The following is a 16,991-nucleotide window of genomic DNA, read 5'->3' as shown; positions in this document are numbered from 1 at the left end:
CCAACTATATTATTAGTGGTCTGTTAATGACCAAAATGTATTTTATCTTCTTTTACTTTTGTGTGCTATGGAACAACCAGTCCAACTAGTAATAATATAGAAAAAGCAGGATGTGAAGCTGACAAACTGATGTGCAGTGAGCAGTTGTCTTTTGTATGAATGTGTGGCATTGTTGTCCTTTTATAAGGATTACATGAGCCTAATTGATAATACTGTGTTTAATATGCAAAGTCTTGAAGTTAATTTTTGACTTAAATTTTTTTAATTGAATCTATACAGCTGATTGCAAAAGGGGTAAAGAATCCTAATGTGCCTTTTCATGTGGAAGCTACAGAACATAGTCCTATGAATGAACTACAAGAGCCTGGAGCAGCTCTTCCTAAGCCACAACTTCCAGTGAAGCCTGGTGTACCTGTCATCTCAATGACTTCTGCTTTGAAGGAAGTGGGTGTGGTAGGTACTTTTGCTTAGAGGCTAAAATGTCATAAATACTGATTGGAAAGAGAATGTTTAGAAAAAATGTATAAGTTAGGTAGAAAAAAATTGTTAAGGTCATTTGTTGCTTCTAATTAGGGAAAAGAAATTAAAAAAAAAAAAAAGTAAAAAGAAACCAAAGCTTGGAAGCTGTTGAAACACATCTGTGTGCTGAAACTGAAACTCATGTTTTGAACAAAATGGCTTATGATGAACCCCATGCTGTAGTTTCCATTTTGATCAGGGCAGTCATGTTTAGTGGAAGACATTAACTTCCAGAATTTTCATCAGCCTCTTGAAGAGAGGAGTTAATGAGTTGGTTACTTGGTGGAAGTGAGCAAATAAATTTTCAATGATAGGACTATATTATATTAATGATTGATTGTTTTCAGTGAGCTTGAATGTGCTAAATATTACAGAGAGGACAAAGCATAAGATTCTCCAATCTGTTAGTGCCGTCTCTTCTTATCTAAAAGAGCCTCCTGATTTCTATTTTCCACACTCTCGGTCCTGATATTGTAAATACTTACATGTTTACCTCAATTGCTTTATGTTACAACTGTGAAACAGAGCAGATGAGTGTAACCTTGTACAGTTTAAATTTTTAACATGATCTTTGTTAGTTTGAATGCTAGCTTTTGTATTTTTACCTAAACTGCTTCTAGATTTCAGTGTACTGTGGTACTTCATACTGTATTCAACCCTGAAGACTATGAGTATGGGAATATAATGAAACTTATACTGAAGAGTATATATAAAATGTAATACATTGAAAGATGTCAGTTGATAGCTGGAAAAATACATCATGTTTGGACAAATACTTAAGTCATTCGCATATTTTTTCCACGTGGACAGTTTGTGTCACAGTAAAGCAGAACAGTGGCTATAATAGACTGAAAAATAGCACACAGAGCAATTGGAGGTGGAGAATACGAGCCTTGTACACTGATTATAAATTCTACATTTTTGCCTTCAATACATAGTTTGCTTATTTACATATTACTTGTCTCTTTTCCCTTCTTTTTTTTCTTCACAGATTATCCTTGACTCTGTGCTTGCCACTTTTTTGGTTCTCTTATAGAATTACTCATTTGTAGCATAGAAATTTGATGGCATCTTGCTGTAGAGGCCGTATCTGGCTTTATCTCTACATGTTTCATGCTCTGAAATCTCATTTGTCTGTCCAAATGGAGTGATTCATTTGCTTATCATTTTCAGATAGTGAATGGTTCAAAGATGGAAGGTGCCCTTGAAATTCTGTCTTTGGGACAGAAGAAAACTTGAATAATCAAGCATTCTGTTTCAGTCTACCTGCAGTTGTCATTGGAAAGGTTTTAGATTATTGTGTCTATTACTATTCTCAAGATAATTTTTTTCTGATGTGTTCTTCTACTTTCTATTTCATGCTTCTTGGACTTAAAGGATGAACATGTAACTGCTGTCCAGGAATCTGAGGAGGAAATAAAAAAGCCAGATTTTGCAATACAAGTATGTCAAATTATATACAGTTTCATTTAGGCATCCTTTTAAGAAAGGCACTATTTTAAGTGGCATATGTTGGTCCTTCTTTCAGAATAAGAGAGACATTCTGAGGAGATTAAATCAAAACCTTAAAGCTCAAGAAGATGAGAGAGGAAAACAGGAGTGTAAAAATATCTCTGAATCAGCTGGATCTGAAGATCATAAAGAACAACAGGGTGACCAGCCACCTCTGGGAGATCGCAAAAAATGGGAACCTGGGGCGTCTGAGTTGGTCGTTCCTCTAGCTGAGTTATCAATGGAAGATTCTCTCTCTGGAACAGAGTGTAAGTACTTTTTATGTTTGTCACCATGGTATTAGTAAATCAGTTTGCCATGCGTAGTGTTTGTTTTTATAAAGCAAGTATTCTTTATTGTTATTATCTTGTTAGCAGTTACGTGTCATTCGCTTCTAAAAAGCAGGTAGCTATGTATTCCCTTAAATAAGGGATGAGGCACAGGCTGAGTAGTTAAATGGCCTGTAGGAGATTGAGTAAATAATTTCATCATTTCAACAACAGTTACCTAAGTAAATGCATGGTTACTTTCTTTGTAGGTGTCTTTTAAATAGGCACTAATTTAATGAAAAGAATAAAAAGCATTTAAAATATATGAAAGTTTCTTACTTAGCTTGAAAATCCTGTTATGTTATCAGTAGGAAAAAAAAAGGTTTTTTCTCAATTTTTATCTGTTACTTCTATTGAGCCTTTCTTAGCTTTTTCCTTTCTTAAATCAAGACTGTCATTCCAAATTTTCTATTTGCCTTCTCTGGGCTTTTGGTTGGAACCCGTTTTTCCTGGTTTCAGTATGTCTTACTAAAAGTCTGTTTCACATTTTGGAAATAAATAATCATTGAGAATGTGACAGACTTGCACCTTTGCCTAGTAGTTTTATAGAGCTAGAATGTTAGAAGATAAGAAACTTCCTTTGCTCTGTTTTTCTTTGTTGCTTTATATCCTGTTTTCTTCGGAGAGAGAAATAACAGAAATAAATGTCAAAGGATAGCAAGACAAGAGACTTTCTAGTTTACCATTTCAGGTAAAGTTCAAGACCATTCCATGCCACAGTTAAACATTTCTCATACTGCTTTCTTTTGGAGTGCCTGAACTTCTGAAAAGAGCTGCTGCTGCTATTAAGCTGCATATGTCAACTGATATTGAATAACTCCTGTTACTGATTGGAATTGGCAGAAGAAAAACTCTAGATGAGCACAGTCTTTAGGCTGTCTGATTTGGGGTGAGGTGACATGAGTTCTGGCTTTGTAGCCTTTGTAGGTTTTAGTTTTGTGGAGGTTGTGTGTTTGATTTTTTCATTATATAAAAAATGAATAAAAATTTCTAATTCAGAAAAGTTTTTATGTTTGTGTCCTAACAGGTCAAACTCTGGGGGAAGTAATTAAGTTAGATATTGGTGAACCTCACAGGAAAGTCTGGGGAAAAAGTCCCACTGATTCAGTTCTGAGGATCCTAGGAGAAGCAGAGCTGCAGCTGCAAACTGACATACTTGAGGAACAAGATGAAATAAATGGTAAGCACAGCGGGTAATTATCTGCACTGTAAGTGCAGTGACAGTTTATCTACTGAGAAAAATTTTGAAGTAATAGAAGCATATTCTTATATTCTCTCTTGCTTTCTACTTCTGGGTGTTGCCTAAGTTCTGAATGTAAGCACAAGCTAATACTAGAGGACACCAAAATATTTAAAACTCAGTGAAGTGGTAAGAAATTAACCAGGATGTACTGAAAGGAAAGGATCTTTGTTTTGCTGAAAAGTCTTAAACTTTGCCTTTTAATAGAAACAATCCTACTTTTTGAAAGGATATCATCATCTGAATATTGTATTAGATGTGTCCTGCAACCTTGTTGTCAGCATGTGACTTATCATATCAATCAATTTTTTTTTTTTTCTGGTCAACTCCTGCCCTTTGTTCTTTCTAAGGACGAAAGGACTTATGTTTATTCCAAATATAAACTTGTACTAAGGATAGTGTAACATATGAAATTAAAATTTTAATATTTCTGGCTTTCGTCTTTATAATAGTTGTACTAAAAGCATGCAAACTTTTTTTTCCCCCTGTTTTCCTTTAAAGAAACAAAAATTCCCAACTTACATTATTAGCCACGCTGGAGTTTGTTATCCAAACATGGCGAAGCACTGTTTAAATAATAGAATCATTTTCTGTTAGGTACTGCAGAACTTCTTGAAGGAGATCGTCAGTCTTCATCAGAGGAGAAGGAAGAGAAGGCTTTTTCTCCTGTTGGAGCTCAGTCTTCAGCACCAGATGGTGTTACAAAGCCTGTCATGACTGTACCAGAAGAATCTCAAAGAACTGGACCCACCCTGGTGCAGAGCAAACCTGTTATGCTGGATGGTAACTCATTTCATCAATAATTCTAATTACAATCTGTTTATTGAATGCAGGAAGGGGAAGAATGATCCTGTATACTTCCATATCTTCCCATAAGTAATGTGCAGGTTTTTATTAACACATTTTAGGTAGGGCCTGCTGCTTTCTATACCTGTATTGTAACTGATTCAGTAATGTATTTGGTAAATTTCCAGAAACATTTTTTGTCTGCTTATAGAAAACTTCTGAGTACAAATAGAATTCTTAAGTGCTTCAAATTTTTTATTGTTAATTTGGTGGGGTTTTGGTCTGCTTCTTCCCATCAATTGTGCTGTAATCTTTTCCCCTATATGATAGCAGCATCCTTTTGATCTCTGGGGGCATGTTACTGAGGTTTTTAGAAGACACAGTTCATTGGAACCTAAAGATACTCTTCTGGTATCAGAAAAGAACCAAAACGTTTAGCTCTGGGATTACAAAACTTCTGCTGTTTCTGAAAAACACAGAAAATTATTATAGCTGAAGGATTTAAGTGTAATCTTAAAATGTATACTCCTCCAACTATTTGCTTGGTTGGGATTAATTTTTAATATGGTAAATAATTATTAATTTTAGAGCCTGATGATTTGGAAGCAGAGATGTTGGAAGAATTGGAAGATAAAATGCACCAGAGTAAGGAGAATAAGGAGTTTCCTATCACTGTTAATGAAGTGTGGGTAAAAGAGAAAGAGGATATGTAAGTACTCTCTTCTGACCTCTCTCTCCATTTCAAACAACTGAGCTTTATCTGAGGTTTTTTTTTGGACATGTCAGTTAAAATGTTACACTAAGCTAAAGCTTCATTGCTTGCTGCTGTGTTAGTTTTACTGCACTTGGTGACTTTAGTAGACTAATGACCACTTTTTGCATGGTGTTTCCCCTTGATGTGATGTGTTATAATAGGGCACAACATGATGGAATGAATGAGGCAGCTTCGGAGAAAGTAGTGCTCGACAAGGTGCAATCACAAAAGGAAGCTTCAGCAGGTCAGTGCAAGTCTCGTGTTCCATGGCTTGGCAGTATGGGGTGCTTGAGCCATCCCTTCTCACCTCATTAACCCCAAAAGAATGAGTTTTTGTTTGCTTCTTTAGTTCTTACTTCTAAAAAGGAATTTTCTGATGGATTAGGAAGACAAATTGTGGGTATTCTGTTTGCCACTTTGGAAGAAAACATGTTACATCAAAGCTACACTGTGTATAGATGAACAGGACAGTGGCCCATACTGACACTTGAAAGTGGATGTCAATTTTCTGAATGTTACAGCTTTTTCAATTGACTATTGAAGATGTTATGAGATCTGATGATTTACTTAATAAAGTGTTGCTTTGTTAATACATATCTCAAATTAATATTGAGCTGCAGCTCAATGTTTTAAATGGTTCCTAATGACAATCTTTTATCTTTATTGTATAGAAGAATTGCTTATTCTTGGAGGTCTGGGAAGTAGCTTCAGAAACTGGCAATACTATCAAGTATCATTGGTGATACTCTTGCATCTAATTATGGGTGCCTTAAGCAAAGTGGATGGGTTTTTCCCCCTGTTTGGGCAAATTATATTGAGATAACTTTGAAGAAATATATAAGGTAATAAGCAACAGGTGAAAATGGATGACATAATATCAGTCATGGGTTGGATAATGAGAAAACAGAAGGCATGAGAACAGAACAGGCTATAGCTGAAGGTTGTATATTCTCCAAAAGTTAAAATGGGAAAATGTCACATTATAATTGTATTTACTAAAATAATCAAAAATATTTTAAGACTTTTAAAGTGCTATCTACTTTTCCCTCTAATTGCATAACAGAAATTAGTTTTATTCACATTAGTTACCGTTTCCTTAAGTGTCTTGGGGTTTTAATCTAGTTAGATTTGTAACAGGCTTTGTTTTACCACATCAGAAACTTGTTCCAGTGACTCTCAGCAAGCTGAACCCTTATTCCAGAGGGTAATACAGCCCACAGCTGTACCAACAGCCTCACCAGTTCTGTCAGCTCAGTCTTCACAGGAAGAGTCTTTTGTACCTCGTTCACGTTCCATATCACCAGCAAAAAATAAAGGCAAAAGCTCATTGTTGATTGGACTTTCTACAGGACTTTTTGATGCAAACGACCCAAAGGCAAGTTTAAAAAGCTAAAAAGAAATACTTTTTCTTTTCTATAGTATTATTCTTACTTTCTTATTGAAGTTGAATGAGGCCAGAACAGATGGCACAACTCTTTCACGAGGTGTTTGCATCTGTCTAGCCATGTCTTCCCTGTAGTTTGACTGCACTGTGCTCATGGTATCAGCAAGTCTCGTGCAGCAGTGAAAGTCTGTGGTTTCACCATTCAGCATTCTGTGTTCCAGGTGTTTGGGAAGGCATTCCACCCTTTCTCTGAGACATAACTGAGGGAGTTCATGAAGACATTTCTAATTTGCCCTATCTGCTTTCTCCCTTTTGTGCAGTCTTTTTAGAATTATTACTACCTTGCCATCATAAACATAATCACTGATCAGGGCAGCAAAGCTATCTTGTCATTTCTGCCTACCAAGTGATTTTTTTCCTGTAGGATTTAACCTACCATAATAGCTTCTTGTTGTGAAGCAGAAAGCCTGAAGAACAGTGAATGGAAGTAACTGGTTTCTTAAAGACATTTCCTGACCAGCTACATAGGGTTGAGTTGCAGCTCACACTCTGAAATGAGCATAGGGTGGTGGAACGTGGTTTTGATACAGATTTAAAATATGTTAAGAGGTGTTATGAAACTAGTAGATGAAACAGACTCTTTGAATTACATGCAATACTTGCCTGGATTATAAAGTGGAAAGTGCATGAAAGAGCCACTGCTTTTTGGAGAAACAACAGTGCCAAGGTATCTGGAAACTGGCATGCTTGCATTGCATTTAGTTGTTATGCAGAAAAGGATTTCCTAGGTGGTGGAATGCTACATAAGAAAGAATGTTTCTTCCTTTGACTCCCAGTCTTTTTTTGTGAGTGCATGAAGTTGCGCTATTGATGAATAATTGAATATTGAGTAGTGGCTATTGGTTGATGCATAGCTAGGAAGCATGATATCAAGGATAGTGCTGTTTGCATCTGTGATAAAAAATTCACAGATCCATATATTCACAGAAATGGATTTTTTGCTCTCATTTTCATTTCTCAAGGGTTAGTCTATTATCAACTCACCTAGTTTATGAAGCTGTTAATCTGGGAGTTGGACAATGATTACAGAAAATGTAACTTGTGAGTAGGGAGAAGATGAACATTCTTTGCACCTTATCTGATTGAGAAAGTAGTGGCTATGCTTTATGATGGAGTTCTCTGGTGCACCTGTATGAAGTGCTTCAGTATGTCACTTATTACTACATATTTGGCGTGTGTTTTGGCCAGAATTGTTTGACACAGCTTCATTAACACAGACTGGAGGGGCAGAGAGCTTGGAGAAATGCAGCAGGTGTGTTGTTACTGCTGCAGCAGAGTTGATGACAGAGAGCAACGCATTCCCTTTCCTCATTTGGTTGCAGCAAGAGGCTATTCAGTACTTCTGGGCAGTACCTGCAAATGTAACTTTCTGGAATTTCCCAAATACACTTCTGCTGCAGCTCTCACCCAGAAACTATGGAAACCTTTAGCAGGGAGCAGGGTAGACAGAGTTCATGTCCTGTCTGTAGGCTAACAGAAGTAAGCTAATAGGAACAGAAGCATTTTTCAAAATACTTGGGAACTTTCAAATACAGGGTAAGGTCAGTTTTCTAATTGTTCCTTCACTTTCATAGTAGAGGTTGAAATGGACCTTGAAATTGTTCCTTTGATGGCAATGCTATGAAACTGCATTGAAATACACCATAAACAAAAGTTACTGTTTTCAGTGACCAACCTACAAAAATAATAAAGTGTCATTTTAAAACTTCCTCCTTTGTCAGCTATTTAAAATGGTCTTAACGAGACATGATTGACACAAATACTTTGTAAAAAATTGTATATATATTATTTATCTACTTTAGGGTTCCTTTAGTTAGCTGTCAAGGTGGTGAACAAATCAGCACAAAACCAGGAGCTTTATGTCACTTGATGTTCTTAGCTTTTCAGTCACTGTAACCCATAGAAGCAGGAGGAATGCTTTCCTTTTAACTGAGAGGTAAAAGTCAATATGTCAAATTTTCAACAATTAGAGTATCTGTGCTGGACACATTGTTATTTTTAAATTTACCTTCAAATGAAAAAGAACAAAAAAAGGAATGTCATTCTAAAGTATTCTGTAAACTCAAACTGTCTTTAATATTGTTACCAAGCAGGCTTTCTATTGCCTTTGTAGATGTTGAGAACGTGTTCACTCCCAGATCTTTACAAATTGTACAGAACTTTAGTTGATGTTCCCAGTGTAGCAGATGTGCAGCATCAGCATAATCTTGAAACAGATGATACGGAAGATGAGCAAGCCAAAGAAGGACCCTCTGATTCTGAGGATATGTGAGTGTATCAAGTTTATCAAGTATTTTAAGAGCCATCTTGGATCTAGAATGTTTGGTTAGATACTGTTATACACACTATACCAGCATGGGGTTTTAACCCAGATTTTTAAAACTTTGTATTGAATCATGATTTACTTTAAGTCTTTTTCCAGAGAATTGAGAAGCCAGTGGGGTATACTGTATACAATAGCTGTCTGAATTTCCTTCCCAAAATCCATCCAAGGTGCTATTCTGTCTGGTGTCTGCAACTTGCATTTTGCTCAAGCAACTCAGAGTTGATTGCTATTGGTCTTCTAGAAATAAAGATTTCTTGAATATTTCCTTTCTTTCTATATTCTGGGAATATTGCTGATTTATCTCCTCTACTGTTGTATTAGAATGTTCTTCAAGTCCCCCAAATTCTTTCAGGGGCTTCAAAATCTGACCCTGGAATTGACTATTCCCCACAGCTTGGATAGTCTGGTGTATCTATTCTGATTAGATCTAGATGTCTTTTTTGCTCCAGACACATTTTCATCTGGATTGAAAATGTTGTATTTGCCAGGGTTCTATAATAGTGCACAATTACAAGGATTTTGAAATTATCTTACTAATACAGTTGAACTGAGGACTTACTATCTTTTTATGAGACTGTTGGGTATCTGTTTATTCCCTGTGGTTGCATGATACAATGGTATCGATGCTGTAGTCATGTTGGACTGAAGTCACAAATAGCTGGGGGAGGGGGGCCGGAGGGTGGAGGCTGTCTCTTGGGCTTTTTTTCTCCTCCTGCTAGATTGGCTTTTCAGTTTACTGCTTAACAAAAGAAATGAACTCTTGCTACAGGGTTTGTCTTGTAAAGTATTAATTATATAAACTTTGTATCACATTCCTTTAGTATGTTTGGAGAGACAGATACAGATTTGCAGGATCTTCGGGATTCAATGGAACAGTTGCTTAGGGAGCAGCCTAGTGAGGAACTGAGTGAAGAAGAGGAGTCTACTTTAAAGGCTAATGCCGTGGAATGCATAACAAATGGTACTGAGCTGGATGAAGCAGATGAAAATAACCCCAGCAGTGAAAGTGCTCTTAATGAAGAATGGCAGTCAGGTATAATTTCTGTTACACCTGTTTTATAAGTTATTTATTTATGTTAAAAATTCAAACACAGAATAATGTTTTAGCTTTGTTAACTTGTAATGAAGTAAAGCTCTAATTAATAGTTTGTATACGTAAGTGTAAAAAAATCAGATAATAGTCAGACTTTCTGAATGTTAAGGTCAACATCTAAGCAGCATTCCATGTAGCAAATTAAAGCTTGGCTGTTTGTTGGGCAGTGATGGTAAATGCCATTTTCTCTAAGTTATCTATAACTTGGCTTCAAGGAAGATCAAAGACAGAGTGCCTTGTATGTCTTGAATAATTCATGGCTTTAGGTGTGAAAAAGAAATAGCAATTGACATGGCTGGAGTATCTGGGATCCAGCTTAAATTACAGTCAAGTAATTTAACAGGCAATCAGAAGGAACATGAAATTATTCACCTTGTCCTTAGCCAAAATTAGGTATTAATGCAGTCAGAATAAAAATGAGACAGATAAATTAATTACCGCTTTCAGCATTTTGCATTAGATATGTATAACGTCCTGAAGTCTCAGTTCTGTTTTTTAAATTCTGTGGAAATAGAAGTATTTTGCTGTAAAATTAAGTGCATTTAGAAATATAGTTATAAAAAGTTGTAGAGGATCAGTAACTCATCTGAAACATAGCTTTTGTGTAATTTTTATTGAAGACAATTTTCAACAAATTCAACATCTGTGAATATACCTGTAAGATATTATCTGTATAATACATTCCAATAATTACTTTAAAGTAAAATAAACTTAGTTAATGTCTTTAATTTTGTGACAGTGCTGATGTTATACGCTGGTTACATGCAACACTATCTGCTTCTGTGATTTTGCTGTTATTGCAAGTGCTAGTGTTTAATACCAGTGTCCTACCTTCTAGATATTCCATAAGAATTGCAGGTTTCATTTTTGGGGCAGGGAGGAAGGCAGGCCAGCCTTCAAAAGGGTAACAGATAGAACTTGAGACAAAATCTGCTCAAGACCTAGACATTAGATAGGGGATTAGAAATAACCTAATGGGTTTCTAACCTACATACAACTTTTCTTTTTATTTTAATGGTAATTTCTTATTGATTTGACTGTTGATGCTTGAATGAAGGATGTGATTTGGTTAGGACTAGACCTTACGCTAGTCATATATAAGAATTGTAAGTAGTAGAGTTCTAATACTAACTCACGAAGCCTGTGAACTACCAGGTAATACTATTTAAAGGTTTGATAGTGTATGCTCTGAAATGTAAGAAGTTGTATGTTTTTCCCTGGTAGACAAGTTCTCTCTGAATTTCAATGCTTATTTAAGATAGTATTTTTTCTTGCATTTTATAATGGGATTTTACATAGGGATTCTGTCTTGTATTTTTTAAAACATCCTTTTTTTGTTAGATTTACCTAATGTTTTACTGTTACAAACCTATTTTTAAGGTTTCTGTAAGGTTCTGTAATTTTGCCTATAAGCAAAATTATCTTGATTTCTCTCCCGTATCTTATTGCACCACTCAGCATACTTAATTTTCTACACAACAGACATGCCCTTATAAAAGAATGAGGAACTCTGTAGCTAAATTAATACTGGGGTTTTTTTAGACTTGCTCCATGGAACAAGATGCATCTCAGGGCAGAAAGTAATGGATGGGTAACATACGTGTCCTTATTTTTTTGGTAGAAGACAGCTGCTTCATTAACGAGCTCCTTTCCCTTGCGTGGGACAGCCACCAAACCCTTCATGAATTTCACCTCAGAAATCTATAGAGTGGTGGTATGAAACTTGACCTACTTTGCTAACTAAAATTCTGCTCTAAGACCATACTTTGTATCCCTTCAGGCTGAATACCCTTATGGCTAATTGTCAGAGTGGGGATTTAGAGGGGATAGCTGGACACTTCCCATTTGGGATTTTTTTGAAGAAAGAGACTATTCCTATTTTCTTGCACATTGTCAGAACATCTGCCAACATCATCCAGTGCTCCTGAGCTTTTCTGTTTGGTTGCATTTAAAGGTTATCTATTTTAGAGGCTTAGAAACAACATTAAGAATGTAGGAAAACTGAAGGGGTTTTACTGTTGTTTTGTTTCTTTCTAGATAATAGTGATGGAGAGATTGCCAGTGAATGTGAAGAATGTGATAGTATCTTCAGCCATTTAGAAGAGTTGAGATATAACCTGGAGCAGGAAATAGGCTTTGATAAATTAATTGAAGTTTATGAGAAAATAAAGGTTTGTGGAATAAGCTCGAGTGGAAATATTTTAAGAAACAAGTACCTAGGACTGTTTTCTTTGCCAGTTAACTAATTGCTTTGTGTGACTAGAGTAAAAGGTTTTTTTCTATAGTCTTTTATTCCATTTTGGCACACTAAAATATTAACAGAGAAAATGCCCTGCCAGTGGATTAAAGAGAAGAACTTTGGTCTTAACCAAGAATTGCATTTAATAAATTTGAACTATTTAATTTTATACCCATTTTAATTTTGGCAACATGGTTTGTTCTTTCCCCCAGGCTACACTTGAAGATGAGGATGAAAATATTGATATTTGTTCAACTGTCATTCAGACTGTCCTTGGAAATGAACACAAACACCTGTATGCCAAAATACTTCACCTGGTAATGGCAGATGGAGCTTACCAAGAAGGTAATCTTCATGTATCCTGGCAGTTACGGCTCGTCTTATTTTCTTTCTTGGTCATATACAATATGGGTTCTAATACACTTCTAAAACATCATAGTATCACAGAATATAGAACATATCTGTGCTTTGATTGGTTAAATTAATTAAAATTTTCCACAAAGGGTATTTTTATTCCTGCAGCAAAATGTGGCAGACTTTGCTGACCACTCTGATTTAACAGAATGTACATGTACAGTCAACTGTAACAATAATTGGCTTACAAAAGGTACAGTGTAATTATTTAATTTCTGTAAAACAGTTACACAGATGGGGAAAGTGGAAATCCAGAACAAAACTTTCAGAATCAAAACAAATTTTATCCTAAGAATTAATGAACTTTTAGCTAAAGTAGTATTATGCTTTCTGTAATATTACTTTTAATTTGTTGCACCTTCCCTCCTTTTCTGAAAATTTCATGGAGCTCTTTATCCTATAATTAGCATTTTTCAGAAGACTTTGATGTGTATGTACCATCCATCTTAGTTGGTGACTCAGTAATACATGAAGAAAATTTATTTTGCTCTGGAGCCCTGCCCAGCTTAGCACAGGTTATGAGGCAGATGGATGGTTCCTCAATCTTTCAGAGTCACTCTTACGAAAAACCACACAGACCACCATCACTGAGGGAATGGGTTTGGTTTTTTCCGTTTCTCTCATGTCAAAAATTTAGCTGCAGTTATCTATTTTTAGATTTCTAATGATGAAATTCTTCACTGGAGAGGGGAAAAAAAAGAAAGCTAAAATTTTAATTAGTTTTATAGAAATCAGAAGCATCATATATTGGCTTTAAAAGTGTGTGTAATGATCATCATTTAATGTATTTCAATTTTGAAAAAAATATTCAAATGCATGTTAACCAACACATGCTTTGTGCATATTTTAAATTCTTTTACAAATGTGTTGCAATAGCATTATAAGGTCAAGTAAGTGTACGGCTTTCTATGACTTTTATATGCAAATACTTGAGGGGGGAAGTCTTAAGCCTGGTTACAAAAACATAATAATTTTTTTAAAATTCTAATACAAATTACATTTTCCCAATTTTTTTTCTACTGATACAGAACCACTAGGTAAGAACTATCAGTTCCATGTTGGTTTTGTGCTGTGTTAGAGAAATATGACAGAGAAATGTCTGAAAAATTTTTTTTCAGCCACAATTTATTGATTTAATGACAGATTTGGAAAGATACACTGTAGTAGTTCATTTTTCAAGTGTCCAAAAGACTGGCAATGTAGAATAATAAGAAAATGGTTACTATAGTGTTACCATTTTCTTTTGCTTGCTACTCTGCATTAAGGATATTTTAAAAGTAGTACGAAAAGGCTTAAATGAAAATTTGCTGAAATGCTGGCATATAAATTATAAACTGTTGTCTGAGTGAATCCTATTAAAATGAGCTGACTTTTATCTTGCAAAATGCTGATTAAGAAGTGGCTATTTTTATTAGATTCAGTTCTAATTCGGTATTTTACAAATGTGTGGTAGCATCCAAGAAATGATAAGAAGTCATTCTTTACATTTTAGACACTTAAATTTAAAAGTCCTATGCTAATAGGGTGAATAGAGGACAAACGACAGACAGAGGGATCTTCCTGAGCTTCTGTCTCAAAAGCCTTATACTCTTCAAATAAGAAATGTTGGGAAAAAATTACTATTGCTCTTTCCTAAGAGGATTGTTCTCACTGAAGCAGGCCACTTGAGGTGCAGCTATCTTAAATTCGCTAATCCAAGGTGACACGATGTTCAATATTTGTGTGTAGCACTTTAAGGCAGCTTTGGTAATGGTCACCTCATTGGTGACAGACTTAGTGGATTCTTGTGTTATTGCTCACTAAATTGTGGTTTCTAGATTGTTTTGTAACCCTAGCTTGACTTGTGTCTGTGTGTCTCTCCTTTTCACACTGTCTGTCCCCCTCTTCTACTTTTTACAGGTAATGATGAATAAACCTGACTCAGGAAATTCCTTAGTGCTTACTACATATCAGTGTCTGAAGTCTGCACAGCTGAGTAACAAATTGTAGTGGAGAATGTAACATGGGGCAGGAGAGGCAAGACTTTAAAAAAGAATATTGATTGTATGAAAAAGAGAAAAAAACATGCCTTTTAAACTGAGATACCTTTAGAGTTCTCTTGTGTGGATTTGCATATGTGTTCCTGAAATATTAGGTGCCTAAAATTTAAAAAACACACACCAAACAGCCAACAACAACAACAGAAAAATCAACAAAACCCAAAAACCTCAACAAACCAAACAAAAAATCCCAAACCTGTAACGTCTCAAATTTCAAAAGAAACAGAGAAAGAAATACCTGTATATATTCTGATACAAAACTGAGACCTGTAATTTAAACAGAATTTCTGCCATATGAGCAGTTAGCTGGTAAGGTTGAGCAGTTGGAAGCATTACTGTGTTGTGGAAATACTCACATCTGGCTATTCACTTACATACTTCAAATAGCTTTTCTTTACACCTACACAAAGAAATTATTTTGTTTTTATTGACCCTCATGGTTGTATTTTAATAGTATCTTTATCTAGTGGTCCAGTTCAAGTATTTCACTTATATTGTATTTTGAAGCTGAAAGCTTCTGTCACATCTGAAATATCTTAATGGTGTTTCTGAACCAGGGCAAACTGGTACATAAGTCATCATTGAAATGTCTGGGGCAGGGGGACTGAGATTATAAAATCCATTTGGAGCTAGAATACTCTTTTTTTCAATATTTTTCTTCTTCCCCTTCCCAAAAATCCCAGTTGTTTCCCTCTCTTGAATTTTGTAATCTGGTCAATGATGATGTACTACACTGTTGAACTGAAAGGGGGGAGGATTCCTGTTTGGCTTTAAAACCTGGCTGTTCTAGTCGTTGCTCCAGCAGCCACAGGGGAAAATGAAATATTGCAGCTGCAAGTGCTGTGTAATACTTCACATCTTTTGGCTCCTGTATTGTATAGCTTGGTTTCCACCACCCTACAAGCAAAAGCAGGTTTCTTCTGACACACATTTCCTCATTCCTCATGTCAAAGCAGTAATACAGGGCAGACGTTATGGATTCTGCTGTTTTCCAGTCATGTCTCTGCATCAGCTTTACTGGTTTACCCATTACAGTAAGTTTCTTGTTACGAATTTGATGAACTGTCAAACTTCCAAGTGCCCTATTAGAGAAAAATAGGTTTGGTTGGGTTTTTTTTTCAGCTACAACCAGTCACAATCTAAAACTGTCAAAAGTTGCTTTTCCACAAAGTAAAAGCAGGTATATATAGATATATATGTATATATTTATTATTTAAACTGTCAAAATATGTACATGATTTTTGTATAATTGTTTTATGGTGTCATTATTAAAATTTTGCCCACTGAAAAGTGTTAATTTTTTTAAAGATACCAAACTTACTCTAGTTCAGCAGTATCCTGGGAATCTGTGGTGAGAATAAAATTAATAGTAGTAATAATTAATTGCCTTTAATAGATTATTTTTTATATCCTTATTTCTTTGATAAACACCTCTTCGTCTGATGAGAAACTGTGATCATTGTTGGAAACAGTGCTGGTTCTGTCCTATGCTGCTTCTCATTCCCTTTCCTTCTTTATTTCTTTTTTCTTAGCTTCCCACAGTAAACTTTTCACCAGGCTTCTCTTCCATTCCACTTTTCACTGCTGCATAATCTATTCAGAGAATTGATCCTCATGAGCTACGTCATCCATGACATTTAGCAAACACACCCTAAAGACTTTATTAAAAAATTAATCTGAATTGCTTTCCTTTTTTGGGTTTGATTTTTCAAATCATACCCTGCCCACCTTTTGCAGGAAGGGAGCACTCAGAACCTTTAGATTTAAAATAATATAGCATAACTGTATGGAAACAACAAAACACACCAACTGGTGTATTCTATCCTCTATGGTTTTGAATCCCCTTAAGGTGATGCAGTCTTACTGAAGTCAAGGATTGGGCCACGTTCACTTCTTTTAAATTGGAATTGTATCATTATTGACACTGTTCATTTCTTATGTAGTGCACTGGCTTGCTTCTGGTAAGAAAAATGGACATAATCTGCAGACTGCAAGATTTACAAACAGACCTTTTTACCAATCAATGATTTGAAAAATACATGTAAATTGTGGACAGCTTTTCAAGAATAATCTTCAAACCTGCCACCCAAGACTGAATATCCTTGAAATGCCTCAAAAGCTAACTTAAAACTGACACAGTAAATAACTTTGTCTGCTAAAGTAATACTTTCATCTCAAATGTTAAATCCATATTTAATGTGTGATATAATGACATCAGGGACAGTGTGGCTGCAAGATAATTAATTGGTCTGTATGTAATTTATTGAAATTAGCTGAGCATTTGGCTTGTGTACATATTAAATTCACCTTGAAGAAT

The 16,991-nt window shown here is 35.4% G+C and overlaps 1 protein-coding gene across 10 annotated transcripts in view; it reads left to right on the top strand.

The window, feature by feature from the left end:
* The window catches only part of NEK1 (NIMA related kinase 1), a 44,930-nt gene extending 28,937 nt beyond the window's left edge, over positions 1–15,993 (top strand). For 9 of the 10 annotated variants that reach the window (XM_082281595.1, XM_082281593.1, XM_082281590.1 and 6 more), the window contains 13 exons: positions 280–453; positions 1,897–1,962; positions 2,048–2,279; positions 3,367–3,519; positions 4,177–4,362; positions 4,954–5,074; positions 5,281–5,363; positions 6,277–6,494; positions 8,677–8,831; positions 9,711–9,922; positions 12,020–12,153; positions 12,434–12,566; positions 14,535–15,993. In XM_082281595.1, coding sequence (XP_082137721.1) covers positions 280–453; positions 1,897–1,962; positions 2,048–2,279; positions 3,367–3,519; positions 4,177–4,362; positions 4,954–5,074; positions 5,281–5,363; positions 6,277–6,494; positions 8,677–8,831; positions 9,711–9,922; positions 12,020–12,153; positions 12,434–12,566; positions 14,535–14,548 — 1,881 coding nt within the window. In that variant the 3' untranslated portion in view covers positions 14,549–15,993. The remainder of the gene's footprint in view (positions 1–279; positions 454–1,896; positions 1,963–2,047; positions 2,280–3,366; positions 3,520–4,176; positions 4,363–4,953; positions 5,075–5,280; positions 5,364–6,276; positions 6,495–8,676; positions 8,832–9,710; positions 9,923–12,019; positions 12,154–12,433; positions 12,567–14,534) is intronic. The other variant, XM_082281591.1, reaches the window with a different exon arrangement.
* The last annotated feature ends 998 nt before the right edge of the window (positions 15,994–16,991 follow it).

Source organism: Coloeus monedula (genome assembly GCF_965178545.1).
Source record: "Coloeus monedula genome assembly, chromosome: 5".
Taxonomy (NCBI): domain Eukaryota; kingdom Metazoa; phylum Chordata; class Aves; order Passeriformes; family Corvidae; genus Coloeus; species Coloeus monedula.
This window is presented reverse-complemented; position numbering and strand designations above follow the sequence as displayed.